A 14332-nucleotide genomic window follows, 5' to 3' on the forward strand; every position below is an offset into this window, starting at 1 on the left:
TTTGAGAATGTACAATGTTTATCACAACTCATGGCAGTAATCAGCAACTAGACCTAATAATCTCTGTATTTAAATTCATAAATGCTAGTCATTAAACATATGTCTATCTTTTATTGTGTTGATAAAAGTGGTGCCAATTGCTATACCATTACATTATCTGTATAAATGCAAACAGCATAGGCAAAACATTATATAAAAATAATGTTGATCTTAGATAAAGCATAATAATAGCCAATTACCATTCATATTAGCGTAATTTTATAACACTTTTAACATTCCAATGTCATTTCCTATGACGCCTTTTTGTTGTGATGGATTTAGACATAGCCTCTATATACCATATAACAATTGGTAACTTCATAATCATTGCTAAAATGGGAAAGCATGCAAACTCCATTCCTCCTCTTCTTTGTCTGAAATAACATTGGATGCTTTAAGGCAACGTTGTTTTAACTTTTACATAAAAATCAAAGAATGCCAAGAGCTCAATCAGCTTTTTGCTGTAACATAAATGGCATGGATTACTATGACATTATTGCAGGTTTCATTACAGCTGTTCGTGTCCTCGGAATTATAGGTCTATGTGTAATAGCTGATGTTTATACGCAAACCTTTATGTTTGTGCACTGCTTGGAATTCTATAGGTTCATAGTTCTATATTTCTATATAGATTTGTGATTTGAATAGGTTTGTGTTTCAGTTAACATGTATGAAAATAAAAACCATGACGAAACCATGCATTGAATGCAGACTGTGGATCCTCATGCCTTCCTTTCGGCTTGGTACACTAAATAAACTAAATCGAACCTTTAGAAAGCAATACACAGTATAGGCTAAACTGCGTGTGCTTTATAATGAACAGCCGTGCACACTACTACATTGCTAATCTGAAACGCGCAGCTGCAGAAAGGAGAGCGGTTGCCAAGGCAGCCACCAATCTCCCCTCCCCCTTTCCCTCCATTTCTCTTTCCCATTTATTATCAGCAGAGGTCGCATGGCATATGGTGAAGAACAGTCCAACCACTTCTCTGTCCTGGAACCATTGCCTGGAATCAATGCATTAATATGCACCTCCGTGACAAAGCCTATGGAGTATGAGAACAGCGGGAAAAAAACAAGCAACATATTCAGAGGGCTCATTTTATGCTTTTAAAATAAACCAAGGGGGAATCTTTTATTTAATTTGTTCTGGAGTATGCCTAACTTGATGGTATAACTAATCTGCATATGTGCAGTTATTTCTCTTCTACCGTTAAGTGATAACTGTTTTGGTTCTCCAAAGCGGACGCGCTCTAGTAAGCGAAAAAAAGGACTGTTCATCACCAGGACGCGAGTTGGTGCAGAAGTTCGACCGCAAACGGATGTGAGGGAAGAGTGCACAGAAAACTCAACCCCTTTTTCTTTTTCTTTTTCTTTCTCTACTTCTTTCTTATTTTGTTTGGCTAAACAATAGAGTGAGTCAAAGACACTGAAACAGATTTCATGCCGTCAGTCTCGAAGAACCTGATATGGACGTGAGATTTTATCCTGCGCACCCGTCAAGTGTGGGTTCTGATCCAAGTTGTCTAAGCTCGTTGGACTTTTACCACGCGAACAAGGTAAATACAAAGTGCAGTCCTCCTAGTGCGTTACTGCCTTGAGATTGAAGTCTACACATTTTCTCACCTGCCTCTGCTTCTTGTTCAGCAGCCTGCAACATTTGCGCAATAGACGTGCATGGAATGTGGTGTTTATCTGAAACTGGATACATGTGTTTCCACCAACGCGTGTTTCCATTCCATGTGATTCCATCCCTTAATACAACAATTACACGTTTTAAGATGGGGTTCTCTGACAACCCACACCTCCACATAGCCTGAACCACGTTTTTTTCTTCTTCTTCTTCTACTTCTACTTTCTTCTCTATCTCTATCTCTTTTTTCAGTCAACATATTGGGCATATAATATAAGTATTCTAGGCTATAACATAACTATTTTGCTTACATGAAGGCTATAATGTAACATACTTTGCATACCTGCTACAATTTGGATACCTGCTACAATATACTGCTACAATGTAACGTTAGCCTACATGAGTGCTGTTAGTCTACCATGAACCAGTCTAGGCGGCGTTTGATAAACTATGTTGCTGGTATCTTAATGCATTGCTCTTGCATCCATGCACTTTGACTTTACCTACATTTACAACTTTTCTTGTTCTAACCTTCTTAGAGGGCTAACCTTCTTTTTTAATCAGCTGGTAGAGTAGGCTATTGATCTCGTTCTGAGAGGCTATCCCGTCAGTTAAATTAGCATGTTGGATTAAAATAGGCTAACTAGGCTATTAGTCAATATTGCCATATCTTTGATGATTCTGAGTCGCAAACATGATGTCCCACTGTGAGATGAATACTAAAATGGTTTTAGAGCGGCATCTTTAGAAGCATCTTTTCACACCTCACTGCTTCAGTTCTCAAATGGCCCTGCTCTGACTCTTCACAATCACAGACAAGTGTGCCAGTGGGAGCCTATGTTCCATGAATATGCATATTATGGCAACTTGTGGTCATTCATTATCAAAAATAATAAAAAGCCTGTGTCAAATGTACAATCAGACAGTTCATTTATATACTTTTTGCATTTGGTTTTGTCTGCTACAGAACACTGACCTATACTGCTTTGTCTTTAGTCACATTACGGGCCTACTATAGCTTCCATTTTCAGAAAATCATGCCCGGTTGAGGTCTGGTCCTGTGAGTGATAATGCTGGGAAAAGTTATAATCTGTCCGTTTTTCATCACATCCACAGCGACAACGTAGTGGTAGCCTAAAGCCTACTATGGCTGATGGAAACAACAATTATTTGTGGATCTGAAAGAAATACTGTCTTCGTCAGTATGCCTGATAGGTTACCCTGAGATGGGCCATTGTAGCGCCGCAACACTCCTGCAGATAAGAGAAAGAGGAAGGGAACGCAATCAATCCGATATCTGGATTGAGTCATCATAACTATTAAATCCAGATTAGGTGGTTGAAACTTTGGATAAGCATTTGGGAATTGCACTAGGGCAATTCCACGTTAATGGAATTACGCTGAGACTGATTTCAAAGTTTAACCAACCATACAACTCTATGCACAAGGACTACTTTAAAAAATGTACACACAAAATTGGACAAAAATACATTTACTTGAAGAACAGTGCATATGCAAATCTTGGTAACAGATTGACAGTTTGTGCTGTTGGTGCCGTCATTTTGTTACCAAACTTAGCCTCTGCACTGTTCATCAAGTAAATGTGTTTTTGTAGAGTTGTATGGTTTGTTAAACTTGGAGAAAAAAAATGATTTTGTTTGACATGCATTTTATAGTGAAAAGTTTCAGCGTAATTCCGTTACTGTGGAATTGCCCACTACCAAGAATTCAATCCAGTCACATTGAGAGGCAGTTCACAGATGAAAACCTGTGGAATTACTGATAAAGCTATGCCTGAATGTAGACTAACAAGACTGCTGGTTTTAAAATAATCTGTGGTGTGAAGCTGAGTATCACAGAAAGAAAGCACATGAAGTTGGCTAGGCTACATTGGAATGCTCCCAAATGTGTCTTTAGTCCCTTGAATCTCAGGTACTTATTTGAAATATTAAAACTTTGTCAAATAACTCATGAGGTAGGCCTATGCTTCTGGGCTGTAATCTCACAAAGCGAGATTACAATCATCCCACAGGTAACACTAGCTACCTTCACTGGCGATGCAAATGAGACGGAGGCCATTGGGTCCAGTTTATTAGGTGCATAGGGTCAGTTTATTATCCTCAAAGCATTGTCAAAATGGTTGTCCCATTAAAGGTGCAATATGCAGAAATCGCTACGCCATTTCCTGGTTGTAAAAATTCTAATAGTTCACCTAATTTCAGTTTATGTGACAAAACAAGCAATGTGTAGTGTAGAGAATCTAAACCGCTGTGAAATATATTTTCAATAACCAAAAATATTGTATTTTCAACACTTTGTAGCTGGTGTACAAAACCGAAAGTAAAAGACGTAAAAACGAAACTTAAGAACATAGAAAAAGAGCAATATGGAACATATCTACCGCATCTTAGACTTGCTTTCAATGAGAATTATGAATTTGGTTGGGTCACCCAAAAAGTTACATATTGCAGCTTTTAAAAGTTGTATCAGCCTCTCTAATGTAGGCCTCTAATGTATTTCTAATCTCTCAGTGGCTAATAGTCTTATGCGGGCTCTGCTGCTGAGTTCCTCAGAAATGTTGCCACAGACCCTTTCAGAGATGGAAAGGAGGCAAATGAGTCTCATGCATGCTCATATTTCCATTAAAAGGTAATATATGCCATTAGCAGACGTTTTATCCAAAGCAACACCCAATAGTGCGTGTATGCATTTTGGTATGGGTGGCCCCAGCGGGAATTTAACCCACGGTCTTGACGTTGTAATTGCCATGCTCTACCAAGCCACACAGGTGCACAGGTGGCTTTTTTTTTTTTTTGTTGCACACTTCCTGTGAGTGTGTGACATTTTTATAATTAGACATTGTGATCCCTGGTCAAACCTTTGAACGGTGAGGTGATTTGAATTAAAAGTGCACATTGCTGGTATAGTCAAAAAGGTAAACCCGCAAAGGGTTACAAACCTTGTTTTGGTAACTAGTTAGCATGCTGACGAGACATCCATAGAAACAAGAATGGCATGGTACTATTTCAGCATAAAACTGTTCGTTTTAGTGTGACTGCTCTTGCAGATTTTAAAGGTATTTAAAGGTAATTAATTACCCTAACAGGTTAATTAATGTCCTTATGATTCAGTTCAACTGACCATGGCACTCTCCATTATTGGTTGAAATGTCTTGATAAGAGAAGATTTTAAGTATTTTAATAGATTTCGTTTCAATATAGCCCCATAGTGTTGCATGTCGATTCCTCCATAATGTCTCTTACATCCTATAGGGAGCCATTTGACTTGGTGGAGCTGAACTATCCACATTTGAGGGAAAATGGAATTCTGTGAAATAATCACGAAAGGGGCTGTTGGAGGATGAAAAGGGGAATTGCAAAAGAGTTAAGATACTGTACAAGTGCAGAGAAGCTCAAGCTCCTCAATCGACTTGCACATGCTCATGAATAACTCAGACATGTCTGTGATAATACGCTCCCATACTCTGTGGCGCTCCTGCAGCCTAGAAATAACATCAAACTTTGTAATTACTGCAATCTTTGTGCTGCTTTGGAAATATTAAACAGTATCACGTTTTAGTATGGAATTGAACTGTATTTTTTCTATTGTCCTCTACTGCCACTTCTAGACGTCTTCTACAGATGTCATTATGTATGGCTGTATATTCTGTCATCCAGCACGTTCAGTTTGCTCTGGGAAATAAAGGTACACAATGGCAAATACACTGTTTGTATACCTAAATCAAACAGTGCAGCTGTCTTTCTGTTCTACAGTATGTCGAATGCTTCAAGTGGAGCTGTGTCTGGCTTCCAAGGCCCCACCCCAGGCCTATATTTTCAGACAACTGATATCTGCGTTGATGGGCCATTAATAGTGAGCTGTTTATTTTAAAACTGGATGGCTTATATGATATATATTTTTCTTTAGCAAAGTATACATATCATTCCATAATATACTGTATACATGAAACCTAAACTAGTTGATCAGAAGCATTTGCAATATTGTCAATTCCATTAGATGTTAGTCCTTGAAGGAAATCCATGAAAAATACAAGCTACGGTAAGGCTTTATATCCTAGGGCAACAGAGTAATGTAGCTATTAGCTAATGACAAGCTCCGTGTTATGTGGCAGAGGGAGAGTGAGCAGAATGGGTTGAAGTAATCAGTGCCACACAGCACATGGACAGTGTGTGCATCCCAAAATGCACCCAATGCCCTAAATAGTGCGCTACTTTTGACCAGGGCCCATAGGGTGCCATTTGGGACGTAGGTAGTGTGTGCTCACTCCGACTTCAGCCATTTACTGGTTTTGCTGACTACGGCATCACAATCACAATTGATTTTCTAGCCTGTGAAGGGGAAGGCCATACGTACCACAGTGTGGACACAGAGAGCACAGTAGGAACAACATGCAGTAAATCACACACTGTGCTCTGAGGAGATGTTAATGGGAATTCCTACCGTTTGAAATCATCAATGGGGCAGATGTTTTGCGCACGGGAGCCACTGTATTGTTTTTTATGTGCAAGAATGTCTTTAGTCCCCCATCCCATTATGAACCTGTTACTGTTAATAGAAGGCAATTCCACACAGAGCGACACTGAGACTAAGATTTTTAAATTTTAAATGTATGTCAAACAAAAACCAATGATTGCAAAGTTAAACAAACCATACAACTCTATGCACAAGGACTACTTTTAAGAATTTCCACAGAACATTTTACAAAAACACATTTACTTGAAGAACAGTGCAGATGCAAAGTTTAGTCACAGAATGACGGCATGCACAGCAAAAACCACCATTCAAACCAACTACCTCACAATCATCTGTCTGCAGATAGATAGAACCTTGAAGCTCTCATATTTTTTCTAATTTCTCTCCCTCATGAGAAGGGAGGATAATGAACGTTCACAGTAGTAACAAGTAAAGGTAGACCTACCAATTAGCTATAGTGTTTTTACTGATATCAAGTTTGTTTTATTATGTGATTAAAACTCGTAATTCTGTTACCAAATCTGTAATGGAATTACTGAAAAATCTGTAACGGAATGACTGCAATTGATAGTAGTCACAAACCACAGTTGGGTCACCTGCTACTGTATTCCCTTCCACTTGGATACTGTTATGTTCAGTTCATAACTGTTTTTCTTCTTCTCTTTCTATCATCTGGTGTTCAAAGCAAGACTCTGAAAAGAGTCCCTCCCTCTCACGCTCCCCCTCTCTCTCTGCCGCTCTCTCTCTCACTCTTCTCTCTTTCTCCAGTTAATGTCACCTCTCCCGGCTCTTACTGACACCTTCTATGACACCTACCACCTACCTTCTTTCCATTGACAGTAATAAGCATCCTCGGGGATACCTGGTCAGTTGTACAACTGAATGCATTCAACTGAAATGTGTCTTCCACGTTTAACCCAACCACTCTGAATCAGAGGCATTACATTACAGTACAGAACAGTACAATAAAGTAAAGAAAAGTAGAGTACAGTACTGTAGAGCAGAGTAGAGTTCAGTACAGTACGTAGAGCACACTAGAGTAGAATACAGTATAAATGACTCAAATGTACTGTATTGTACTGTCCTCTACTGAACATATTTACTTGACTGTACTTTACTGTACTGTACTGTACTGAACTCTACTGTGCTGTACTGTGATGCCCAAACTTGTGTAACTTAGACGTCTATGCTTGTTTCAGATTTGGTCTGGTCCGGACCATCCAAATGTGGTCTTGTTTGGGGGCGCAGCTCATTACAATAACAGCCACTGTGTAGAACAATACCCAAATATGAAAAAGGATATTGCATATTTCTACCTTTGTGTACCTATTCAGGATACATCACCATGACGAGAATGATATTCATATCCATAATTTTGCATTTCTGTATAGTACAGATCAGGGACCCATGATGTAATTCCGTCACTGTAATTCCGTTACCGGATGTAAATCCACTTCACCTACTGTAGTTCAATAACCAACATAAAAATGTTCAAACTCAAGGTGTCATTTCATAGCCGACACCCCCATTCTTTCAGCATCTTTGAATCTTAATTCTGAGCAGATATTTAAGATTTCTTGGAAAACGTGGTCGCATAAAAAACTGAGGGAGATTTTAGCATAATTCTGTTACCAAATTTTGCATCTGCACAGTTCTTCCAGTCATCCTTGTGCGTAGAGTTGTATGGTTTGTTAAACTTTGAAATCAATGGTTTTTGTTTGGCAGACTCCATGTCATCTAGACAACACCTTGTGTGCCTCTGCTACTCTATCATTTGCCTGGCTACCCAGACTCCTCGGTCCGGCCAAACGCTATGCCACGCCCAGTCTCGGCAATGAGTCCGGATACGAGTAGCGCCCCGACCCTTCACCGAATGCGAACACAATGGGGGGGAGTCTGATTAGTCCAGAAACCGATGGGTTGGGCCAGAGCCAGAACACACAAGGATAAAGCGGCGGTTTGAACATTCTTTATTGGCTTTGATACACTGATTGGTTAGATATTATCCAATCGCTGATTACTTTGTTTTGCACAACACCCCTCGTGCCCCTCGTCACCACAAACGACTTCCATGATGGCAGTCTCAGACTAAAGTATATAGCGGAAGAATTTAGTGTGAGTTGTCAGGGTACTCTATCATAGACTCTCTTTCGGACAGGTACATGTTAGTTACATTTTTTGTCAATGTACTTCTTCAGGGTCATTCAGCCTATTTTGTTATCCCTTGCTGCTGCTCGAATGGACTTTCTTCCCTTCTCTCACTTCATTGGCTGCTTTTTCAAGTACCTTAAGGTGCATGTCGGCTCTGTAACAATTAAAATGCACTATCCTGAGTTCATATGCATGACAAATTACTAAAATATTATGCATAAAACTGAAAAGATGTCATCATAATTTGTATGGGACATGTTGAGCTATTGGATCAACTTGCCCCTCGCCAAATGACACAATTTACCCCAAAAAACCATTTGGACTATTAGCCCACACAGCTACGAGGATGCACTTTCATGCTAGGTTTAGGACTTCATATTGTAGCTAATAGAGACCCCAACTGATGTATACTGAACAAAAATATAAATGCAACATGTAAAGTGTTGGTCCCAAGTTTTATGCGCTGAAATAAAAGATCCCAGATATGTTCCATACACACAAAAAGCTTATTTCTCTCAAATTTTGTGCACACATTTGTTTACATCACTGTTAGTAAGCATTTCTCCTTTGCCAAGAAAATCCATCCACCTGCATATCAAGAAGCTGATTAAACAGCATGATCATTACACAGGTGCACCTTGTGCTGGGGACAATAAAAGGCCACTCTAAAATGTGCAGTTTTGTCACACAACACAATGCCACATATGTCTCAAGTTTTTGAGGGAGCGTGCAATTGGCATGTTGACTGCAGGAATGTCCACCAGAGAATTTAATGTTAATTTCTCTACCATAAGCTGCCTCCAAATTTGTTTTAGAGCATTTGGCAGTACGTCCAACTGGCCTCACAACCGCAGACCATGTGTAACCTCGCCAGCCCAGGACCTCCACATCCGGCTCCTTCACCTATGGGATCATCTGAGACCAGCCAAACGGACAGCTGAAGAAACTGAGGAGTATTTCTGTCTTTAATAAAGCCCTTTTGTGGGGAAAGACTCATTCTGATTGGCTGGGCCTGGCTCCCTAGTGGGTGGGCCTAGCTCCCAAGTGGGTGGGCCAATGCCCTCCCAGGCCCACCCATGGCTGCGCCCCTGCCCAGTCATGTGAAATCCATAGAATTTATTTCAATTAACTGATTTACTTATATGAACTGTAACTCAGTAAAATCGTTGAAAATGTTGCGTGTTGCGTTTATATTTTTGTTCAGTATATTAAACTGTCTTAAAACGATAGACTTTGGTTTAGATGCAAGCATCATGAAACCTATAAGACACATTCATTTGACTTTGTGAAAATCTGTTTTTTGGACCTAACTTGCTAACCACTTCTTCCATGTGGTTTCTTCCTTCACAGATGCCATGAAATTATGACCTCTTCCTAAATATTTGGTCACATGATTCATTTTGTAGTGGTGCCAGGAGAAGTGGGTATACTCTAATTTGCTAAACTCCCGAGTGGCGCAGCGGTCTAAGGCACTGCATCTCAGTGCTTGAGGCGTCACTACAGACCCCCTGGTTTGATTCCAGGCTGTACCACAACTGGCCGTGATTGGGAGTCCCATAGGGCGGCGCCCAATTGGCCCAGCGTCGTCCGGGTTTGGCCGGTGTAGGCCGTCATTGTAAATAAGATTTTGTTCTTAACTGACTTGCTACCTACTTAAATAAAGGTAATTTTTTTTAAATAAAAATTCCCAAACAAAGGTGCTGTGTGAAAAATAATATGAGAAACAGTGACATACACTCTGAATGACCTAAAATGATGAATCCCATATTGGTCTTTCACAGTCAGGCCAACCTAAGCTGTACTGTACAAGTAGGCAAATAGTAGGCCTATTATTGAAAAATAAATTAAGCTGCCAACTGAGTTAGAAATTCTCAGATTTCTTTCTTCTTCAGGTTTTCGCTCTGAAAGTCAAACTTTTTAAATAGCAAAACAACAAAATTGGATGTTCTAAGTTCACAATAATGCTTAACCCACATCAGAAGACCACTTTTGAGGTCAGGGAAAAATCTAAGAAGTTTAGTTTGCAGGCACCTAGCACATGACAGGGAGTTAGCAAATAAAATGGCCACAGGATTGATGCAAATAATTATGATATCATTCTGCCAGGTAGGCATAGGCTACTTTGTAGCTAGTTAACATTTAATTGAGAAGGTTTTTGGGAAAGCCTTTCCGTCGACCAGAAGATGGTTAGGCCTATCATTAGCATCGCACATTTTTTTTCCTGTTCCTTATTTGTTTGAAAGCTGGAGGTTTTCCTTCATATTATGGAGCATGTCTTACCTTGCTTCAAAGTACCCTATAGACAAAATCTCACCATAGAAACATGGAGGAAATTATTTTATAAAGACTTCCTCATATGCGTTCTCCTGTTCTATTGGTTTTCTTTCAACTTTCTTTCATTGTGTAGCAGCCAAAGGTCATATTAGCAACCCATGATATTTGTTGCATCTTTAGATCTCCCCTCTTTCTAAATGTCTATGAAACCGCTCGCAATGTCTATGAAACCGCTCGCAAGTGCGGTGTGCATTGTAGAATATGTTTTCCTGCTAATTTCATTTTGAAACATTCGCGCTTAGGCCTACCGCTGTGTGCACATTGCTGCACTTAAAATGTGAAGAAATAATAGTTTATCAACATTTTAAGCTAAACATTCTGATCTGTTCCATCAGCCTTAGTAATTGATACAGTGTATACCTCCACTACACTACTTTGATACGCATCGTGATACTATCAGTGGAGATTAAGAAGTGAGTATACACAATGCCTACTGAAAAATAAGTGGGTATACGGCGGATACCTGTGTATACCCTCCACTATACCACTTGGCTCAACTAATCCTTGGCATGACTTACCCCACTCTCCTGTACTGTATTGTATTGTACTGACCTATACCTGACTGTATTCTACTTTTTTTACTGTACTGTACTGTGCTCTACTTTACTGTACTGTACTGTGCTGTCCGAACTTGTGAAACAGGCATCTATGATTGGTTCAGATTTGGACTGACCAGAATTCAACTACTTTTCAACGTCCATGGATGTCCGGTGTCAGTCGGTGCTCAGTGGGTGAGAATTGAACATAACATTGAGCAGAACATAACAGTATGCCAGTGGAAGGGAGGACAGTAGCAGGTGACCTAACTTTGGTTTCTGACCACAGGCGTACCACACACCCCCACAGCTCCTGCAAGGCAGGGGGGCCAACAGGTCAGTTTTTTGGGTTGGGGGCCCTCTTGAGGTATTGTATGGTTGAAAATATATAGTGTTTTAGGTTTCATTTGATACCAAATTTTATGTGTACCTATGAACTTCACATGTTAGTGTTCATGGGGATTTTTACATGGAAATGTCCAGTATCAGCTGTTCAATACACATCACCATCATCATCATCACACATTATTGGGTATCGTGTTAGTTCTGTGGGTGCAGTTTGTTGTAGGATTGTAAATTAAACTAAGAGAGCCCCCATTATTTTGCCAAATTGTCTGACCTAGTGGTTTTTCTTGGTGTGACATCCATTTAAATGTAAAACTGACAAGTAAAAAAAAATTTGGGCAGTGTATTCACAGCATAGAAGTTCTCCATCCAGCTCATCTGAGAACAGGGATTGTTCCTATTTAAGGATTATTCCTATTTAAGAGCGAATGAAGCCAAGAAATAACAGCCAACTAATGGAAGATTCCTTTTTAATGGAGGCCTCCTCAGTCAGTACTGTGTATGTAGTGTTTGTGTTGAGTGTCTCTCTCTCTCTGTGTTGGATAGTGGGAGCGGGAGTGAGAGATTCAGAGAGAGAGAGAGCGAGAGAGAGAGAGGGGAGAGAAAAAGGGATGCCTGTGCACTAATTAGTGGGACTGGCAGACAGAGATTGCTGCCTGTTGGTGAGTGAGAGAGAGAGAGAGAGAGAGAGAGAGAGAGAGAGAGAGAGAGAGAGAGAGAGAGAGAGAGAGAGAGAGAGAGAGAGAGAGAGTAGTCTGTTCCTCTGAGAGGCTGTTGGCATAATTAGGACCAGTCGGATTGTTCCAGTAAGACTGCGTTAGTCAGAACAAGCCTCCCATGGGGCAACTCCACTGCACTCTAATTTTACCTGCAGAAAAGAAAGAACGCCGTGCCAGCACCTGCTGTGGAGTAGGCCCCTGGGTGTTCTATTAAGCGTTGATTATGTTTGTTAATGGTTACGAGTGCCAAGAAGTCAAAAGCTGGGGTTGTTAAAATGGATGCGCTAATAACGATGTACATCCATCACATCGGTTCAACTTCTTGCTGCAGGAGGACAGACGCATGGACAAACTTCGGTGTCTTAGCATCACAAGGATAAACTAATGTGATCCTGTTGTTCTATGTGATTTTCCTGATCACATAATAAGTAGGTATTAGGGATGCAAGGGCTTCATTTACACAGGTAGCCCAATTCTGATATTTTTTGGACTTTTGACCAATCACATTAGATCTTTTTATATCAGATCTTTTTCAGAGCCAATCTGATTGGTCAAAATACCAATTAGTGAAAAAAAGTTCAGAATCAGAATTGGGCTACATGTGTAAACGCAGCCAAGGAGTTTTGTAGTCTCATGAAGCCAACCTTCCAAATCGTGTCTCATTGACTTGACATCTGGAATATTGGGCTATTTCGTGAGCGAAGCCTGTGCTTCCGAGGTTAGGTGTTGTGTAGATCAGTGATTCTGCACAGTCCGACTGCAATGTAGTCAATTTCAAAGTCAAAGAAGCATATGTACCAGTGTATGGTCTTTGAGTGAGGGCTGCCCCTCTAGACCTTCCTTTCCTCATCTTTGAGGTGATCAACCAACGAGGCAGATAGTACGAGGGTGGAAATGAATGAATGGGGAGGAATGCGAGCTGGGCTTGGGCTGTATGTATTTATGGAAGAGTCTGTGAGCTGGACAAACATCCACAGTTTTGTCTCAGCCTCCTGAGGTACAGTATGTCCTGTGCAAATAGTATCAGTGATGGCAAGCTCTTCGTCTGGCTCAAAAGCTTCCCCACCCCCACTTGTTTTTTCGGAATATCCTTTACGAACATTATCGGGCGGGTATCAATGCCGTGTTTGCATTATGACCTGGAGGGATGGTATCACCGAAAAAAGGTTTGATTGATTAATGATCTAGCTCCAAATGCAAACCAACAAACAACTAGAGATTGGAAGAGGAGCCAGTCTAGTAATTTATCTAAGTGTAAAAAAATTAAGTATGTTTTATTGTCACATACACCCGATAGGTGGAGTGGAATGTGTTAGCAGTACGGCACCCCTGGAGCAAATTAGGTCTAAGTGCCTTGATCAAGGGCACATCGAAATAAGTTTTACCTTGTCAGCTTGGGTATTCGAACCAAGCCTACTAAAAAATGGCGCCCACGATACTATACATGCAATCAATCACAATGCCTTATAATCCCAGCTAGCACATTTGGTTCCTTGGAAGTTGTGGGAATGTACGGTTTTGGTTTCCCATTGGTTCTGGGAACGAAGCCATAAATGTCCTCACCTAAAAAAAAATTCAACCTTCTGACAATGGAAGTGAACATTTTGCCTGTTCTGGGAACGTTTATTTTTAGGTTGCAGGGAGGTTCTGAGTACATTTACTCGGGTTCCTTTAAAATTTTCCTAGGAGGTTTTATTAACGTTTATTAAGGGAAATGGTTTTTGAATAACTTCCTAAAAAACTTGTTTCAATAAGTATTTTAATAACACTGCTAGTATATTTTGGGTTCACATGTTTTGAACTCCAAGCACAGATAGGGCACATGGAAATGCATTTCCTTAGGCATTAATCATGCAAACACATTACATTTTTTATTGTGACACAGCATCAGTGAGATTTGAACCTATAGTCATCTGTTCTCTATCCATGGAATTAGTCCACTGCAACACCAGGATGGAGCTAGCATACCATGTTTTTTTATGCATACAAAGCTGTTCATTTTAGTCTATTCCAACAGAACCCATTTCAGCACTCATTAAGATCAGGTGTGGCCAATTAGTGGGCAAGCAACACACCTGAAC

The 14332-nt window shown here is 40.2% G+C and overlaps 1 protein-coding gene across 1 annotated transcript in view; it reads left to right on the forward strand.

The window, feature by feature from the left end:
* Positions 1 to 1486: 1486 nt before the first annotated feature.
* LOC311149818 (TOX high mobility group box family member 2-like) overlaps positions 1487 to 14332 on the forward strand; it is a 98287-nt gene continuing 85441 nt past the window's right edge. The window contains exon 1 of the mRNA XM_084187043.1: positions 1487 to 1598. Within this exon, the coding sequence (XP_084043169.1) occupies positions 1509 to 1598 (90 nt within the window). The 5' untranslated portion in view covers positions 1487 to 1508. The remainder of the gene's footprint in view (positions 1599 to 14332) is intronic.

This window comes from Coregonus lavaretus (genome assembly GCF_964263955.1).
Source record: "Coregonus lavaretus genome assembly, chromosome: 22".
Taxonomy (NCBI): domain Eukaryota; kingdom Metazoa; phylum Chordata; class Actinopteri; order Salmoniformes; family Salmonidae; genus Coregonus; species Coregonus lavaretus.